At 37.7% G+C, this 17,690-nt stretch overlaps 1 protein-coding gene across 3 annotated transcripts in view; it reads left to right on the top strand.

The window, feature by feature from the left end:
* Positions 1-17,690, top strand: part of PRKG1 (protein kinase cGMP-dependent 1) — a 1,416,234-nt gene that overhangs the window by 516,343 nt on the left and 882,201 nt on the right. For all 3 annotated transcript variants that reach the window (XM_070781204.1, XM_070781203.1, XM_070781205.1), the window contains exon 3: positions 10,305-10,418. In XM_070781204.1, the coding sequence (XP_070637305.1) occupies positions 10,305-10,418 (114 nt within the window). The remainder of the gene's footprint in view (positions 1-10,304; positions 10,419-17,690) is intronic.

Here is a 17,690-nt window from a genome sequence, read left to right as displayed (position 1 = left end):
TTCTCCAGGCAATAACACTGGAGTGGGTTGCCATTTCCTTCTCCAGTGCATGAAAGTGAAAAGTCAAAGTGAAGTCGCCCAGTCGTGTCTGACCCTCAGCGACCCCATGGACTGCAGCCCACCAGGCTCCTCCGTCCATGGGATTTTCCAGGCAAGAGCACTGGAGTGGGGTGCCATTGCCTTCTCCGATGGCATTAATGGTCAGTCTTAAAACTGAGCCATTACTATGCGCCTGTGCTAAGTCCTTATTGTTTTATAATTTACATTCCATATGATTGACTAATTTAAGATATTCAATGGCTTTTATTAATAGTATTTTTATAATGTGTGCATCCATGACCAGAGCCAAATTTAGAACATGTTCATTATTGTAAAACAAATCTTGTACCCCTACACCGTCATACTTCAGTCCTTCATCTCTCCCAGCCATTGGCAACTAGTCACCTACGTTCAGTTCCCCATAAATTTGCCTATTCTGGACATTAGGTATAAATGGAACCAGACTTGGGTCTACTCATCTACAGCACCGTAAAGCCAAGGAAAGCATGATGGCAAAGGAAAGCACAATGTTTATTGCCAGGCAAAAAGCAAGAAGAATGGGCAGCTAATGGGTAAAGACCCAAACTCCCTGGTGGAAACATTTGGGATGAGGGATGCAGGGTGCATGGCTTTCTTCTAGTTCCAGTCAGTCTAGGGTCTATGTCCTCTTGATCAGCATCTTCCACCTAGGTAAGGGTCTTAGTTTCTGCAGGACAGCTCAAAGATATACACTAGATTGTTATGTATATCCTTTGAGGAGGAACTAGGACTCTGCTTAGTGCTGAACTGTTGTTTAAATTCTCATTAGTTTTATTGTTTGACTGCTTTTCCTGTGTTTCTTCATTCCTTTGCTTTCCTAATCATTAACTGCTTGAGTTTACTCTTTTTGAAACTAAGGAAGGGTCTAGGAGAAATGGAAAACATAGAGTGGATTTTGTACCTAGGAGGGCCCCACAGGGTCCTGCTTGGCTTCAATAATATGTGGTCCTTATCACTTGCTTCTTTCACTTAGCATGTTTTCAAGGTTGGTTCATACTGTAGCCTGAGTCAGTACTTCATTCTTTACTATGGCTTGACAGAATTCCACATTTTATTTACCCATGTATCAACTGATAAAAATCTCTCTTACTACAAGACTTGAATTTGCCATTTCCCCTGACTGCCATCTAGAGGGGTGTTCAGTAGTTTTATTCCACCCTCAGTTTAACTTGTTAAAATATTATCCTGGTTTCAGCTTATTTTGTTCTCAGTGATACACGAGGACAAAGTTCATTTTCTTTGTCTTGGGAATAACTTTCAAACCAAATCTTCTCATTCCTAACCTGTTCCAGGCCATTTGAACAACTGCTTTTGAGAGAGTAAGTTCTTTTTTTATTTTTTATACCTGTTCAGAGTATTTTTCAGGCTGTGTGGTTATTCTTTGTTTTTTGTCTGCTTTTTAAAAATGTGAAGGTAGGCAAGTGCTTGCTGTATGCTCTAGAGAATCATAATTACTTTAAAGGGGATAGAAATACAAATGTCACATCAAGAGTAATCTAAGCTATGAAATAAAAATTTGCATTGTGAGAAATGTATTGTACTGCTGGATAAAGTAAGTTACCGTACAAAAATACTTTTACCAAGTAGAGTGGGAGGTTGACACTTTTCATTGCAGTTGATCATTCAGCAAGCATAAATTAATCCAAGTAAAATTTGTAATTGTCCCTCTCATATCTGTGGTTTTGGGGAGAAGGCAATGGCACCTCACTCCAGTGCTCTTGCCTGGAAAATCCCATGGACTGAAGAGCCCTGGTAGGCTGCAGTCCATGGAGGCAAGAAGAGTTGGACACGACTGAGAGACTTCACTTTCACTTTCATGCACTGGAGAAGGAAATGGCAACCCACTCCAGTGTTCTTACCTGGAGAATCCCAGGGACGGAGGAACCTGGTGGGTTGCAGTTTATGGGGTCGCACAGAGTTGGACACGACTGAAGCGACTTAGCAGCAGCAGTAGCAGCAACAAAAGTGGATAGCTTTATTGCTTTGCCCAGCGAAGGGGGAGACAGCAGCTTCCTGCCCTTGAAAACTGTGTGTTCAAGCCCAGAAGGATTTCTTAAGGAGTTTTATAGCAGTGGTTCATGGGCATTGTTGTTGATCAGATTAGGTATATGCAGGGTTTGCACTCCTTTAATTGATGCTTTTGAACTGTGGTGTTGGAGAAGACTCTTGAGGGTCCCTTGGACTGCAAGGAGATCCAACCAGTCCATTCTGAAGATCAGCTCTGGGATTTCTTTGGAAGGAATGATGCTGAAGCTGAAACTCCAGTACTTTGGCCACCTCACACGAAGAGTTGACTCATTGGAAAAGACTCTGATGCTGGGAGGGATTGGGGGCAGGAGGAGAAGGGGACAACAGAGGATGAGATGGCTGGATGGCATCACTGACTCGATGAATGTGAGTTTCAGTGAACTCCGGGAGTTGGTGATGGACAGGGAGGCCTGGCATGCTTCGATTCATGGGGTCGCAAAGAGTCGGACACGACTGAGCGACTGATCTGATCTGATCTGAATCTGGTCTCAGATAATCTCTTGATGAGCTCCCCGGTGCCTTTTGTATGGTCTCAGGTGGTCTTCTCTGGAATGAAAAATGCTAACTCCACTTGTTGGAGGGTTTAGTTTGTAAAGAACACAAACATATTGTTATGTGTATCTTTGAGGTGGAACCAGGACTGTGCCCCAAGGCTACACTATTGTTTCTTGACTGTTCTTGTCTCTGCATCCACTTCCTTCCCTGATTAATTCCTCAAACCTGCCCTTTGGGAATCAGGGAAGGTCATGGAGGCTGGAGTCTTTTCCCTACAAACAAGAAAGGAGGGACATGGGAAGGCTTCTCTGCCCAGGAGCCCCACAGATTCCTGCTCCATTTCAATAGAACTGAAGTTTTTACTATTGAAAAATGTCCACCTCTAAGTGGACCCATGCAGTTCAAACCTGAATTGCTCAAGGGTCAACTGTACCATTTGTTCTTCTTCAGGACGACATAGGCAATATAAAACAAAATCTTCAGGCTTCCCTAAAGCATGATCACAGCAGTGGTCATTTTCACTGACACTCCCATTTATTCACTCATGAGAATTTACTAATCTCTTTACAACCAGTCACTGCAGGATTAAATGACTGACACTTCAATTAGTTTAGTGGATACTAATATGTGTAGAAAGCTTGATCACACACCAAACTCTGACATAAATTTCACATATTAATCCTGTGAAGCAGGTAGCTGTTATTCCCATTGCCCTGGTGTAGAAACTGAATGTCTAAAGGTCTGGCATGTCAAGAGCAGTGAGAACCAGAATATTAGTTTAGAACTTGTGATTTCAGAATTCTTTTCCTCCTAAGAGCCATTAAAAGGTATTAGGTGAACTTAGGTAAAGGAGACATAATCTCTGATTGAAGCAACATCATTCTGGTCACAGTGAATTCTTTTCCAACCTTCCTAGCCTTGGGTGAAATTGGATTAAGCACCCATTTCACATCCTGTGAAAAGACTGATGTCCTCCCCTCAGATATCTGCCAATTTCTGAGTCCTTAGTTTCTTATAATTACACAGTTTACATAGTTACTGGAGGGTTTCCTGCTTTCCAGCTCCCCATTATCACTCATTCTTCATTTCCTTGCTTTTCTGTTTATTGATGTATCCAAGCAGTGGATCTTTCCTCAAGCTTTTATCTTCCTCCAAGCCCTTTACACAGGAAATTAGTGTGAAGCAGATTAATTTGGAGAGAAATGTAGGGCATTAATTCTGGCAGCAACTAACTGAATATTGTACATTAGACATCCCTCCTACTAAACATCTTAAAGCCTCTCTCAACATGAAGCTTTCCTGCCTGCCCCTTTCTCTGAAATCTCCAGTTTCTTGCTCCTGTTTTTCTTTTTATTGCTCTGCTCATCTGTCACTCTTCTCCTTTCCATTCCTGAATCTTATGAACCAAAACCTTGAACCCTGCTTCTTTTTCCTTAAAACTGCTTATCAAAGTATTTTTTCTTTAAAAAGAAGTACAGTTTCCTCAAGAACTATTTTTAACCTATATATTTTTGTCTTCGCAAATGCATTATCTAATTATCAAAACCTATTAAGTTTTATTATACCAAATTTGTACTGAGATAATTTACACATAGAGAGTTAAATAACTTATCCCAGATCTTTTAACCATTCAGCAGTAGAGTCAGAACCTGATAGTCTCAGGTATGCCTGGACAAATGCTGATGTCGTTCTAATATCAGCAGGATACTCTTGTAAGTCTTGCTTCAAAAATTTTTATAATCACTTCTATTTCAGGTGACATCCGCTGGGGAAAATAAGTCAGTAAAGTAGCTTTGTGTGTTTATTCTAATTCTACTCTAATAGACATGGATTACTTAAATATTGCAACCTGGTGCTAGCCTTTTTTTGGCTTGCAATTTATGTCTGGTAGAGATTCTTTTTTTAAGTGGAAGTCAAAATTGTCCCTTTAAATGCAGAGTATTTTGTACACATGTGGACATAGTTCATTTCAGGGTTTCTCAGCTTTGGCACTGCTTACATTCTTGCACTGAATAATGCTTGGCTGTGGGGGCTCACATGTGTATTGGAGAATGTTTAGTGGTGTTCCTCTACTCTCTAGATGCCAGAAGAACCTCCTTAGTTCCAAAACTTTCATAGAACCAAACAAATATCTCCAGACATTTCCAAATAGCCCCTAGGGTTAAAAGTGACCCCATTTGGGAACCATAGTGTTAGGTCCAAAAGTCTGCCCAACTTAATACTATTACATAAGAAACACAAAAATCATATGATGCGTCCCCACAGGTCTGACACTGATAATAGTGTTTGTCATTTGCCAGTCTCTAAGGAACTAAAGACATGGCCATTCATTGATTAGACTAATGAGGTGCTCATGTATCATGGAAGTAATAGAACAAAAATGCATTGTGAATGGCAAGAATTGAGCCTAATAAACTTGACTTGAGACAGTCAAATTATCTATTCAACTCTTGTTATTCAGGGAATGATTAGACTACTCCCTATTTCTTCCCTATGTGAATATCTCTTATCTGTCCTGTCTTTGGTTTTCTTCATCACTAGAAGTTGAATTAGTCCACTGATATTTATCTAGTGCCTTTTGAGTACTTTAAAGGGCTAGGATTTCAAAACATAAGATGTAGAAAGATTATAGAATCATCATGCTTGTCTTGTGAAGTCTTTCCAGAGTTCTGTTCATGTCTGGTCAATGGCTGACTCATCTACAATAGGTTTAGTAAATTTTTACCCCTTAAATATCTCTAAGGACAGAAATGCTGTAATGTAATTTGCTCATTCCAGACTTTCATTCTGCTGGTTCAGATGATTTTCTGTATCTGGCTTGCTTAAATTTCATTTTCTTTCTTCATGTAGGTTTCCTTTGTGGATATGTGCATATACCCTAAAACCTCAGAAAAAGTGAAAGTGAAAAGTTGTGTCCAACTCTTTGTGACCACATAGACTATAGAGACCATGGAATTCTCCAGGCCAGAATACTGGAGTAGGTACACAGTCCCTTCTCCAGGCGATCTTCCCAACCCACATCTCCCACATTGTAGGCAGATTCTTTACCAGCTGAGCCTCAGGGAAGCCCAAGACCTCAGAGTTAGAAGCCAAAACAAAAAATGAGTTTCACGTATATTAATGTGCATGTTAACCTCTCTCTCTTTTATCTTTTAGTTCCTGTAAGTGAGATTTTTAGTTCTAGATACCTCACTTACATTTTTGATTCTCTGATTATTAAGTATACTGGTAATGATTTTATTTCATATTCAATATGTATTACAATCAATTGTAATTTAGTGTAATGAACAATTGTATCTAATGTATTTATAGCAGTCACGACCAGAAGGGAAATCAGATTTTCCTAATTGAAAGAGAGAAAACAGAGGTCTTCACTCATGTAGCTTCAACCTCGACTAGCCTCTTATACCTCAGACTAAGTTTCATTCCATTTGAATGACTAGTACTTTTGTGCTTCTAGTAAGAATTATTGCTATGATGATGTAAGAAAAGTGACTTCTGTGAATGGGACGCTTGGCCTCATGTAAAGCATTATAAGGATGTGATGGTTACAGAAACTGTGAAAACACACATGGTTTAGGGAAGAAGTCACTTCTGTTTATCTCTTTCTCTCGTCTTTAATCTCTAATGTGTGTGCACGCTAAGCGGCTTCAGTCCTGTCCAACTCTCTGCAACCCTATGGACTGTAGCTCACCAGGCTTCTCTGTCCATGGAATTCTCCAGGCAAGAATACTGGAGTTGGGTTTCCATTCCTTCTCTAGGGGATCTTCTTGACCCAGGGATGGAACCCTAGTCTCTTATGTCTCCTGCATTGGCAGGTGGGTTCTTTACCACTAACGCCACCTGGGAAGCCCAATCTTTAATAAGATACTGGTAAACCAAAAACACACAAACAAAAACTAAAGAAAACTCACCTAATAATAAATACTAAAACAGGGCAATTTTTCACAAACTTTTGTTAAATTTCCAAAGAATGATTTCCAATCCAAATTAACACCTCATCAAAAGAACAGGAGTTTAGGTCCAGAGAGACCATATCCTTTTGGACTTGAAATCAAACTTAAACAGAAAACTGATAAGGTGCTGACCCACCACCCTTTTTTAATTTGAGAATAAACTATCATCTAATAGTGAGACTGTCTTTTTCCTTCTTATACTGACTTAAAGAAGACATATGTAAATGACTGACAAGATGTATTCTTAAGGAAGAATATCTAAGACTATCATCTGTCCCTAGAAAGGAGAAGGCTTTTTCCCTTTAGTTAGCCCATAGTAGCCTTAATGATTTCTACTTTCTTCCACAAGTGACCACACTCCTAACCTAAAATGACAAGGCAAGTTCAATATAGTAGTAGTCTTAATCCATCAAGGAAGCAGAGAGTAAGTTCTAAACATTCTCATCACAAGGGAAAAAAAACAAAACTGTATTTGTGAGATGACAGATGTTAACTAAACTTATTGTAGTAATCTTTTCATAACATATGCATATTTTCTCCTAGAGAAAATATACCCATGCTGATCATAGCACAGCTCAGTCATCACAATGTTAAATGTTCCTGTTGAATCTATCAGCCATAGAAACCCTCATGAGAGAATACATAATGTAAAAACTGTGTTCTCAAACCTACAAAATCATAAAAGTATTAGACAACAAAGGAGATGGAAGATCTTGTCTAGATGGGACCTTTGATAGAACAACTATCTTCCTTTAATGACCAATCAAGTTGGCCTGCATGTTCCAACCAAGATTGTTGGAATTTAGCACAGAGTATTCGTAATTAGCTTATTGCCAGCCATTCTGTCTCAGCCTGCCAGTAATAAATCTCTGAACTGATTGGTCTTATTTGTGAACGTCCTTACGGCCCCAAACTACAGATTAGTTGGAAAAAAAAAAAAAAATGCCCATAAAGTCAGGAGACTCTGGGTTTTCTTGTAAATTCAATACCTTGTTTTTTTTATAGAAACTACTGATTCTTATAAAAATAGGTAAAAGTATGAATGCTTTGGGCTTTCCAGGTGGTGCTGGTGGTAAAGAACCTGCCTGCCAATGCAGGAGACATAAGAGATGAGAGTTTGATACTTGGGTTGGGAAGATCCCCTGGAGGAGAGCATGGCAACCCACTGCAGTATTCTTGCCTGGGGAATTCCATGTACAGAGGAGTTTGGTGGACTACAGTCCATGGGGTCATAAAGAGTTGGGCACAACTGAGCGACTTAGCAGCAGCATGCATGCCTCACTATGGACCTGTTATTACCGACCATCTCCCTGAAGTGGTACATAAATTGTAGTGCCAAAAAGCGAGAGGTCGGTTAATTATTGTTCAATGTGGCAAAATTTAGGACTCATGACTCAGCCCGTTTTACATCATAAATGGGCATGTGGTACCTGAAGTAAAATAAAAAGTACACTCAAGTTGCTGTGATAAAGCTTTCAACTATTCGTGCTAATGGCAGGAGTGATATCAAGAGTCAAGTGAAACTGTAAATAACCATCAGGCTTTCTTTAACCCAATATTCTAACACCTCTCACACAAACAACTTTAACAGTTTAGCAGAGTTCAGGTAAAAATAACTTGAATGTTTCTTTATTTTTCTTTCCTGGTGGAGATAGGGCATAGTAAAAACAATACCAATATAGTATCACACTTTTAAAAAAAAGCGAAAATGAATAGAAAGAGCAGGAATAGAAGATATAAATTAACTACATTTTGGATTATTTTTAGTACCTCAAGTAACAGTCCTAATAGCCTCTAGTCATTGTTGAGTTTAGCCAGGCAAAATAATGGAAAATGTCTAGAACACTATTAGGAGCTTTTTGTTTTTATTTATTTATTTTTTATTAGAGTATAATTGCTTTATAATGTTGTGTTAGTTTCTGCTATACAGTGAAGTGACTCACAATGATGATCTGAGGTAGTGTCATTAAAATGTATTCTTAAAGTTAATATCAAATTATAAGCATATAAAACCCTCCATACTGGGCCGTTTATTGAGGGCTGTAAGCCTCTGCATAAAGGTGCTAAGTATTCTGCCTATTTGACTTTCTCCTTATTTGTTTCCCCACATCTGTCCCCTCAAAACCAAAACCACCACACACAGGCCCACCTGCTTTTCATGCACCTGGACCCCATTTAAAACAAATCTTTTTTTAGACACAGAGGGAAAAAGAAAGGAACGTAAATGAAGAGGGTGGCTCAAGATGAAGCTAAGTACTTTAAGGGAAGTTGACTAGGTGGGCATTGGAGCCATTGAGTGTATGCAGTAAACTTTTGACTGTCTTATTTTTAATTTTTTTAAGTGACCCACTTGGTCTGTATAGTCTATACTTGGAATTCCTTTGTAAATGTGTTGTTACACGTGACCGACCGCTCGGTCACGTCTGACTCTTTGCGACCCTGTGGACTGTAGCCTGCCAAACTCCTCTCTCCACGGAATTTTCAGGCAAGAATATTGGAGTGGATTGCCATTTCCTACTCTGTGTAAATGTATAATCACTTCTAAGTTTGCTTCACGGCTGGTGTGTGTGGCACATTATATCAGTTGTGAATTCAACTTTTTAAAGTTTTTAAATATATAAGATTTTATCTTACATATTTGAACAATTCTGTGATTTCATAAATATATTATTCTTAGGTAAAAGTGGGTCGATTTTTTAAAAGGAAGAAGTAAATGTAAAGCTAAAGCTCTAGAAAATTAAATATTACAGGAAGCATATAGATTAAAGGGGGTAATTCATGGAGACAATGTATGAAGGCCTGACATTCAGACAAACTTGGTAGCGTTAATTCCCTTCAGTCACTAGCCTCTGCCGAGCATTAGGCTTCCCTTCTGCAGCCTGTGGCTAAGTAACTGGGAAGAGTAATAAAGGGTAAGATAAAGTATAGAATAGACTGTGTTGCCTCGTTATTTCTTCCCCCATTATATTAGGTGATGAAAGGTTTGAATTCATAGCTTTGAATTTTAAAATATATATATATATATATATATTTAAAATTTCCTTCATGAATAGCATTTCCTCACTTTCAGGCACCAATATATATCCAGTGTACGCTGTTTCCTTAGCTTTTCCTCCTTTAGCGCTTCATTTTCCAAATCTTTGTAGAATATCGACAGTCCCAGTGTCTCTTTCTTTCCCCTCAACCTTTGTATTCAGTAGTTTGGTTTCCTTACAGTCCATGTTGCAGGGCTGAGAAGCAGAGAAAACAGTCTTGGCCCAGTTGGATAAGATGTTTAAAAATAAAAGATACTGTGAGCTGCAATCGAATAATGCCCAAGGGTCAAAGTAATTTCCCTTTGCATAATAGCTGCCTTACTCAGACGAGAATTCCCAATATGAAGTGTGCTGTAGAAAACATATGCACTCAATTTTTCCTTGCAAATTCAAAATGACTTTAAAATTGGAATTACTAGAGTTTTCTAATATCACATTTGGAGTAATTTCACATTTTGACTTTTTTATTTCTATCCCTTTCTTTTTTTTTTTGGTGTTTTCTTTTAGTCTCCTTTCTAATCTTGTCAATGATTATTAATTTAGGAAAAGATAATTTAGGACAAGATTTGCATTTCTTGCATTGCATCTTGAGGATGATTTTGTTTTAGTTGGTAACTGCTTTGTATTTTTGAAAATGAGCCTGGCCCTCCTCTCTCATCTTAGAAATGCATGAGAGAGAATCAAAATGATATATTTTCCTTCTTCTTTTTAGATGGTAAGGTTGAAGTTACAAAAGAAGGCGTGAAGCTGTGCACAATGGGTCCTGGTAAAGTGTTTGGAGAGTTGGCTATCCTTTACAACTGTACCCGGACGGCGACCGTCAAAAGTAAGGCTATCTAAAAAAAAAAAAAAAAAAAAAAACTTTTCGGTGTCTTCTTTCCTTTAACCTGTGAAGTGTTAGATAATATGCCTCTTGATTTTAATCTTTATAATTTCATTAATCTAGCTTCTAATTATTGCTTTGCAATACAGTTGATATTTTTATCCTAAAGAGTAATTGTTAACATTGAGTTAAATTTTGTTGCTGACTTATTAAAAGTATCTTTTAACCTTGAACTCATAAATTAGCGTTTATAAAATAGCACTTTATGAATTATAATTAAACAGGAGCAAGATGTTTCATTTTCTGCCTTAAAGTCTCAGAATCATATTTAAGTACATTTTATGTATCTGTCTATTTTGGGTTGCATTCCCCACATAAACTTCACTTATTCATTCAGTGGTTTAGAAAAATTAAGAGGAGAAATGTCTTTCGTCTCATTCAAACCCTGAGTAAGATATCCTGAATTCTAGAATTGCGTCTGAGTATATTCTTGTCTTCAGCTGCTCATCAAGCTGTATATTATAACGTTTTTCTTTTCTACTGATTGAGCTTATTTTAAGTCGAGGCAATAAAGCAGCTTGTTTCCCTAATTTTACATGTATGTGTGTATATGATTTCTCTAGCAACTTTTATTGCTTGGTAGAAGCAGCTGCAATAGTTAGAAGGAAAAGAAGTTTGTTTTAAATATTCCTTCTTCCTGAGTACAGGATGTAATGAATGTGTAACAAACAGAGCTGGAAGCCAAAGCTGACAATGGAAGGTCTAGAGCATCTTCAGGCAGAAATGTGTATTTAAGGTTTGAAAAGTTCTTCTGACATAGTATCCTGTGAATGATTGCAATCATGTTACTTTGATTAGGTTGTGTCATTAAAACGATCCTGTTGGCAAAATGATGATTAAATTGTTATTGTTAATTTTATCTGTCACTGATGGTTTTATATACTGCTTTTTTCCTCTCAGAAGTATGGCGTATAATTGACAATATGACATTAAAACTTGAGTTGTAAAGAACTGAAGAAGGCGTGGCCAGCTAGCGTCACAAATTCTTCCAGGTCTTGTTAGTGAATCACCGTTTTAGTCACTGAAATCGCTGTCACATCAGTGGCAACTGGGGCCCTTATAAAATCAATCTTTCTTGACATTTTGATTCTTGATGTCTGAGAACACAGAACTCTTTTGATTGATAGGCACTGCCATGTTTTTATTTCATGTGATCATTTAATTATGTGACTCAAGGGATAATGAAGCCCAATGAACCGTAACAGATTTTGCCAGAACTTAAACTCACTGAAAAAGTGTCTGAACTAGAAAAAAGAGCAGTGATGACTCCATTAGGTGAACAGATTTTGCTATCATGCTTCATTGTGATGAGAAATATATTACTTCTAGGGCAAAAATGGGCCAAGATAGCACCTTTGGATTAAAATAAGCTTTCTCTGAATTGTGAATAATTTTTTAAGGTTTTAAAATACCTAACTGATAAAAAATATTTTTATATGTTGCTCATTTAATCTAACTAAAACTTCCAAAGGCAAACAATTGATAGTGAGATGATGCTTAATCTTGTGAAATATTAAATTGTTATTAAAGAAATACTTTAAACTGAATAGAATATTTAAATGAATTTTATAGCCCAAGAGATTTTTTTTGTAAGGTGATTGCTTGGCTTCATGAAAGTCAATTTTCTTATTAGGTTCTTATAAAATGCTGTTTGGTTGTATTCGCCTCTGTTGTTCTCATGTTTGATAAATGTAAATAGACATTATGCATCTGTTCAGCAGCAAGGAACTAAGTGTTGAATGCAAATGATACTCCTCACTATTTGGGGGTAAGAATTTTATCCATCATTAAAGGGAATGAGCAATGGATCATGTTCTTTAATTCAGACTCAGATGTCTCATGTGTGTGTGTGTGTTTGTGTGTGTGTTCACCATGCCCCCTTGGTGTGGAGGATGCACTGAGAAGAGTCTATGGTTAATGATGTGCAAATACATCTCTGCATTTATAGGTGCAGAGATTTTGTGCATGCCTAAGGAATGTTATCTATTAACCTCTGAATGTTGTGTGAGAATTATGAGGTGTGAATAAGGGTAATTTGTCACTTAGGACCTTTGTGCCATCTTCTGTACTGTCAAGGGAGATTGTCCTTACCAACTGGAGTCTTAAACACTATTTTAAATTTAAGTTATTCTCTCAAGCCGATCACTTTATAACTCTAATTAGATTCCATTGTATTAGTTTTATCGAATGACCACAATCAGTGCTATCTCACTCTTTACATGTGATATTTTTTTAATGTCCTTATTTGGTTTTTCAGATCCACTTGTTTACCAGAATTCAAAATTGTGTCATCTCTTATCCATATTTTTTGTAACCATTGTTTTGCCAGTGGTGACCATTTGGAGTAGCTTTCAAAATTGATTCATCTACTTGGGTGCAGTAGTCTTTTAAGCCTGAGGAAGTTCCCCTTCCTATTTAATCGCTTGTCTAGCCACACGTTTTTCCATCTCACTTACCTGGCTTTTCCCTCACTTACCTCTTTTCCCCGAATACCGCTTTCTTTCATGGTTGAAAATGTTGATGATCTCTCTTATCTTTCTCCCTAGATCAGCCTGAAAACTGCCTAGGATTTTAGTGCATTTTTAATCACACAGTCATCACAAACTTTAGGTGACATTCAAGGGTTCCTCATTGTACATGAGTCTTTTCTTCTTCACGAGAATAACTTTTTGAAATTGTATCAGGCCTTGAATAAATTCCAGTGACTTCTTCTGCTAATGAATGTGACCCAAGCACCTGTGGGTTGGCTTTTTTGTTTTTTAAGTAGGATATGATATTTTTTTATATTGAAGTATAATGAATGTATAACATTATATTAGTTTCAGATATACATGATTCAATATGTGAATATATTGCAAAACGATCTCCACAATATCCATCCACTTAAAGTCCATCACCATACATCATTACAAAATTTCTTTTCTTGTGATTAGAACTTTTGAGTTCTGCTTAGCAGCTTTTAAATATGCAACATAGTATTGATTCTAGTTACTATGTGTACATTACAACCCCAGGACTTATTTTAAAATTGGAAGTTTGTACCATATGACCTCTTTCACTCATTCTACCCACCCTTCACTGCCCCATCCTCAACCTCTGGCAGCCACCAATCTGTTCTCGGTATTTGAAATCTTTTATTTTTTTTTTAAGATTCCACATATAAGTGAGATCATCATGGCGCTTCTTTTTCTCTGTCTGACTTGTTTCACTTAGCATACTGCCCTCAGTGTTCATCCATGTTGTAGCAAATGGCAGCATTTCCTCCTTTTTTATGACAGTAGTATTATTTATATGTACACGTCATTTTCTTTACCTATTCATCAGTGGATACACAGATTGTTTCTGTCTTGGCTATTGTAAATATTAGTGATGTGGATGTTAACGTGTGGGTTCATATCTCTTTGGGCATTAGTGTTGTTTATTTCTTGAATAAATATCCGGAAGTGGAATTGCTGGACCAGAGAGGACTAAGAGTCTTAATTTTTTGAGATCTTCCACACTGTTCCCCATAATGGCTACACCACTTTATGTTCCCACCAAAAATGGATGAGGTTTTCCTTTTCTTCACATCCTTGCCAGCACTTGTTTATTTCTTGTCTGTTTGAAAACATTCTAACAGGTGAGAGGTTGCATCTCACTGTGATTTTGATTTTCATTTTCCTAATGATTAAGTGATATTGCAGATCTTATCATGTGCTTTTTGGCTATCAATATGTCTTTGGGAAATGTCTATTCAAATGCTCTGGCCACTTTCTAATCAAATTGTTTATTTTATTTGTTGATATTGAGTTGTATGAGTTCTTTATATATTTTGGATATTCAGTTCAGTTCATTCGCTCAGCTGTTTCTGGCTCTTTGCGACCCCATGGACTGCAGCACGCCAGGTTTCCCTGTCCATCACCAACTCCTGGAGCTTACTCAAACTCATGTTCATAGAGTCGGTGATGCCATCCAACCATCTCATCCTCTCTCATCCCCTTTTCCTCCTACCCTCCATCTTTTCCATATCAGGTCTTTTCAAATGAGTCAGTTCTTTGCATCAGGTGGCCAAAGTATTGGAGTTTCAGCTTCAGCATCAGTCCTTCCAATGAGTATTCAGGACTGATTTCCTTTAGGATGGACTGGTTGGATCTCCTTGCGGTCCAAGGGACTCTCAAGAGTCTTCTCCAACACCACAGTTCAAAAGCATCAATTCTTTGGCGCTCAGCTTTCTTTATAGTCCAACTTTCACATCCATACGTGACTACTGGAAAAACCATAGCTTTAACTAGACGGACCTTTGTTGGCAAAGTAATGTCTCTGCTTTTTAATATGCTGCCTAGGTTGGTCATAACATTAACTCATCAGATACATGATTTGCAAGTAATTTCTTTCCCCATTCTGAAGGTTGCCTTTTCATTTTGTTGGCTTTCTTTACTCTGCAGAAAGTTTTTAGTTTGATATAGCCATACGTACTGGATTTTGCTTCTGTTGCTTTTGCCTTTGGCGTTAAATCCACAGAATCATCTCCCAGACTGATTTCAAGGCATTTACCACTTACGTTTCCTTCTAGGAGTTGTATGGTTTCGAGTCTTAGTTTCATGTCTTTAATCCAAAATATGTATTTTATTAAAGCTACCGATTGACATATGTTCTAAATTATAAGATTGTTCATAGTAATCCAGCTAAAAGAACTATGGTAGTTTGAAGCAAGCTGTTTGTTTTTCACCTGGGAAAAATCTTCTGGGATTCTTCTGAGACTAAATAAATGTATGCCGTTTGTTATTATGGTCATGCCAGGAGGAAGATCTGATAGCACCAAGAAGAATATTTTTTTAGAGCAAAAACCATAGTGATATGGGGGATGGGGTGGGAAATCCATGTTACGTTAAAGAAAATCTGTACTAGTAGTCTACTTTTATCTTATAAAACATTGATTCTTCCTCTGAGGAATGAGAATATGCAAATATATAAAAATAATATTGATAGCATCTAACAGATGCCTTGGCTTATTCATGACTTGTGTGCAAGTTAAGTCACTTGAGTTGTGTCTCTTTGCGACCCCATGGACTGTAGCCTGCCAGGTTCCTCTGTCCAGAGGGTTCTCCAGGCAAGAATGCTGGAGTGGGTCGCCATTTCCTCCTTTAGGGGACCTTCCCTACTCGTGGGCTGAACCCTCATCTCTTATGTCGCCTGCATTGGCAGGTGAGTTTTTCACCATTCGTGCCACCTGGGAAGCCCATTCATGCCTTACATAAGTTCAAGGGTTTGTTTTTTTTATTGTGATATGAAAATAGTCACTTTGATTGCATATATCCAATTACAAGCATTCCAGATACCATGGGTAGGAAAAAAAAAATCAGTTGTTATATTTGATTTCTATAACACCAAACAGTGTTGTTTGAATTTCACATTTTGTCTAAATATGTTAAGATGGCATAAACAAAGGAGCATTTTACCATCCATTTTCAAATGCCATGAAGGATAGGAGTTTCTGATACATTCATTCAATACCCATGGCTTACTCAGTTCCCATACCTGAAAGCATATCATTATCATGTTTTTCTAAGTGTCATTCCTGGTTGTGATTTCACCTTCACTACCCTCACAGCTAAGGCAACATCAATTTACACTCACCCTGGGCCTCTTACCCTACTTCTATTTCCAAGGTTCTTGGGAATCACAAAAATGGACACATTACTGGAAACATAAGATGGAAAAGGCACTTATTGTCCAGTGAGAGAGAGATTCAGTAGTACATACCCTGTTTCTACATTTGCATAAAACGTGCCTTATTTTTACCTGGGTTTCTCACAGCCAGTTCTCACAACTACACAAGAATTTTCTGAGGTTTGAACCACATGCTCTTTGCTCAAACTCCAGTTGTACATGAATTTGTATTTTTGCCTGAAGGTGCTGAATTGAAGCTTGTTCCTCTTACTTTGAGTGCTCCACTGAAAATGCCCCAAACCTCAGCCAGTATATAATTCACATAACTCATTCAAAGAGACTCCAATAAAAATCCAAGACTAAAAGTTCTCTCTTTGTAGGAAAACATCTTGGTACCAGATTCAGGTGATTACTATATACAAGTTACCTTTAAAATGGCTTTGGTGGATGTAAAAGCTCTTTTATGAATGGACTTCGGCAAAATATCTGAATAATTCTTTTTCCTTAGATTATTTATACAAGTATTTTAAAATTCCTCAGTACTACAGTACTAACACAAAATAACCTTAAATATCCTTACAAGAAATCGGACAAACTGGGACTTGAATAACAAATAACATTTGATTTAATATGAATACGTTCAACTTTCCATACTTAAACCTTCCTGAGATATTTGTAAAGGGGGGAAGCGGAGCAATTAAGATATTTCACTGTGTCAAAGATGTTTTTAAGAACACGTTGAAAGGTTTAGATTTTCTGTTTATTTTTGTTTTTAAAATAGAGTTGAGTGTGTGCAGTAAAATGGCTTGTGTTTTCCCTTGCAGGTCTGTTTCAAACACTGCATTATTCAACCTGACTTAAGAAAATCTGCCAACTGTCAAAACCCTAAAAAGATGAATTGGGAAAAAAAAGCAAAAGGAATTTGACTATAATTTCTTGCTCAAATAACTCTATGCACTATAAACGTAATGCCTGTACCTCCCAGGTCAACATATGGTGCTTTTTTTTTATTGGTAAAGCAATGCAAGGAATGAATGTCAGTTTTATTACTGATATAAAGGAATCTTAGATGAAGCTCTTGGAGTGGCTGTAAACCTTGACAGTTTCTTAAGATGACTATATCAAGAAGTAAGCAATTACATGCAGCTAAGTCACTTCAGTCGTGTCTGATTCTGTGTGACCCCATAGATGGCAGCCCATCAGACTCCTGAGTCCCTGGGATTCTCCAGGCAAGAACACTGGAGTGGGTTGCCATTTCCTTCTCCAGTGCATGAAAGTGAAAATTGAAAGTGAAGTCGCTCAGTCGTGTGTGACCCTCAGTGACCCCATGGACTGCAGCCTTCCAGGCTTCTCCGTCCATGGGATTTTCCAGGCAAGAGTACTGGAGTGGGGTGCCATTGGTTTTTAGGAAATGCCATTATAGTGTTCCATAAAGTGCCATTTTTATGATAATGATTTTCATGATGTAAAAATGAACCAACGTTGTCTGCCAGTTCAAGCAGTTGGCATGTGTGCAGGTATTACCTGGGGTTTTAATGACCGGGAGCAACCACATACTGTCATGCT

This window comes from Bos indicus, chromosome 26, assembly GCF_029378745.1.
Source record: "Bos indicus isolate NIAB-ARS_2022 breed Sahiwal x Tharparkar chromosome 26, NIAB-ARS_B.indTharparkar_mat_pri_1.0, whole genome shotgun sequence".
NCBI classification, from domain to species: Eukaryota; Metazoa; Chordata; class Mammalia; order Artiodactyla; family Bovidae; genus Bos; species Bos indicus.
This window is presented reverse-complemented; position numbering and strand designations above follow the sequence as displayed.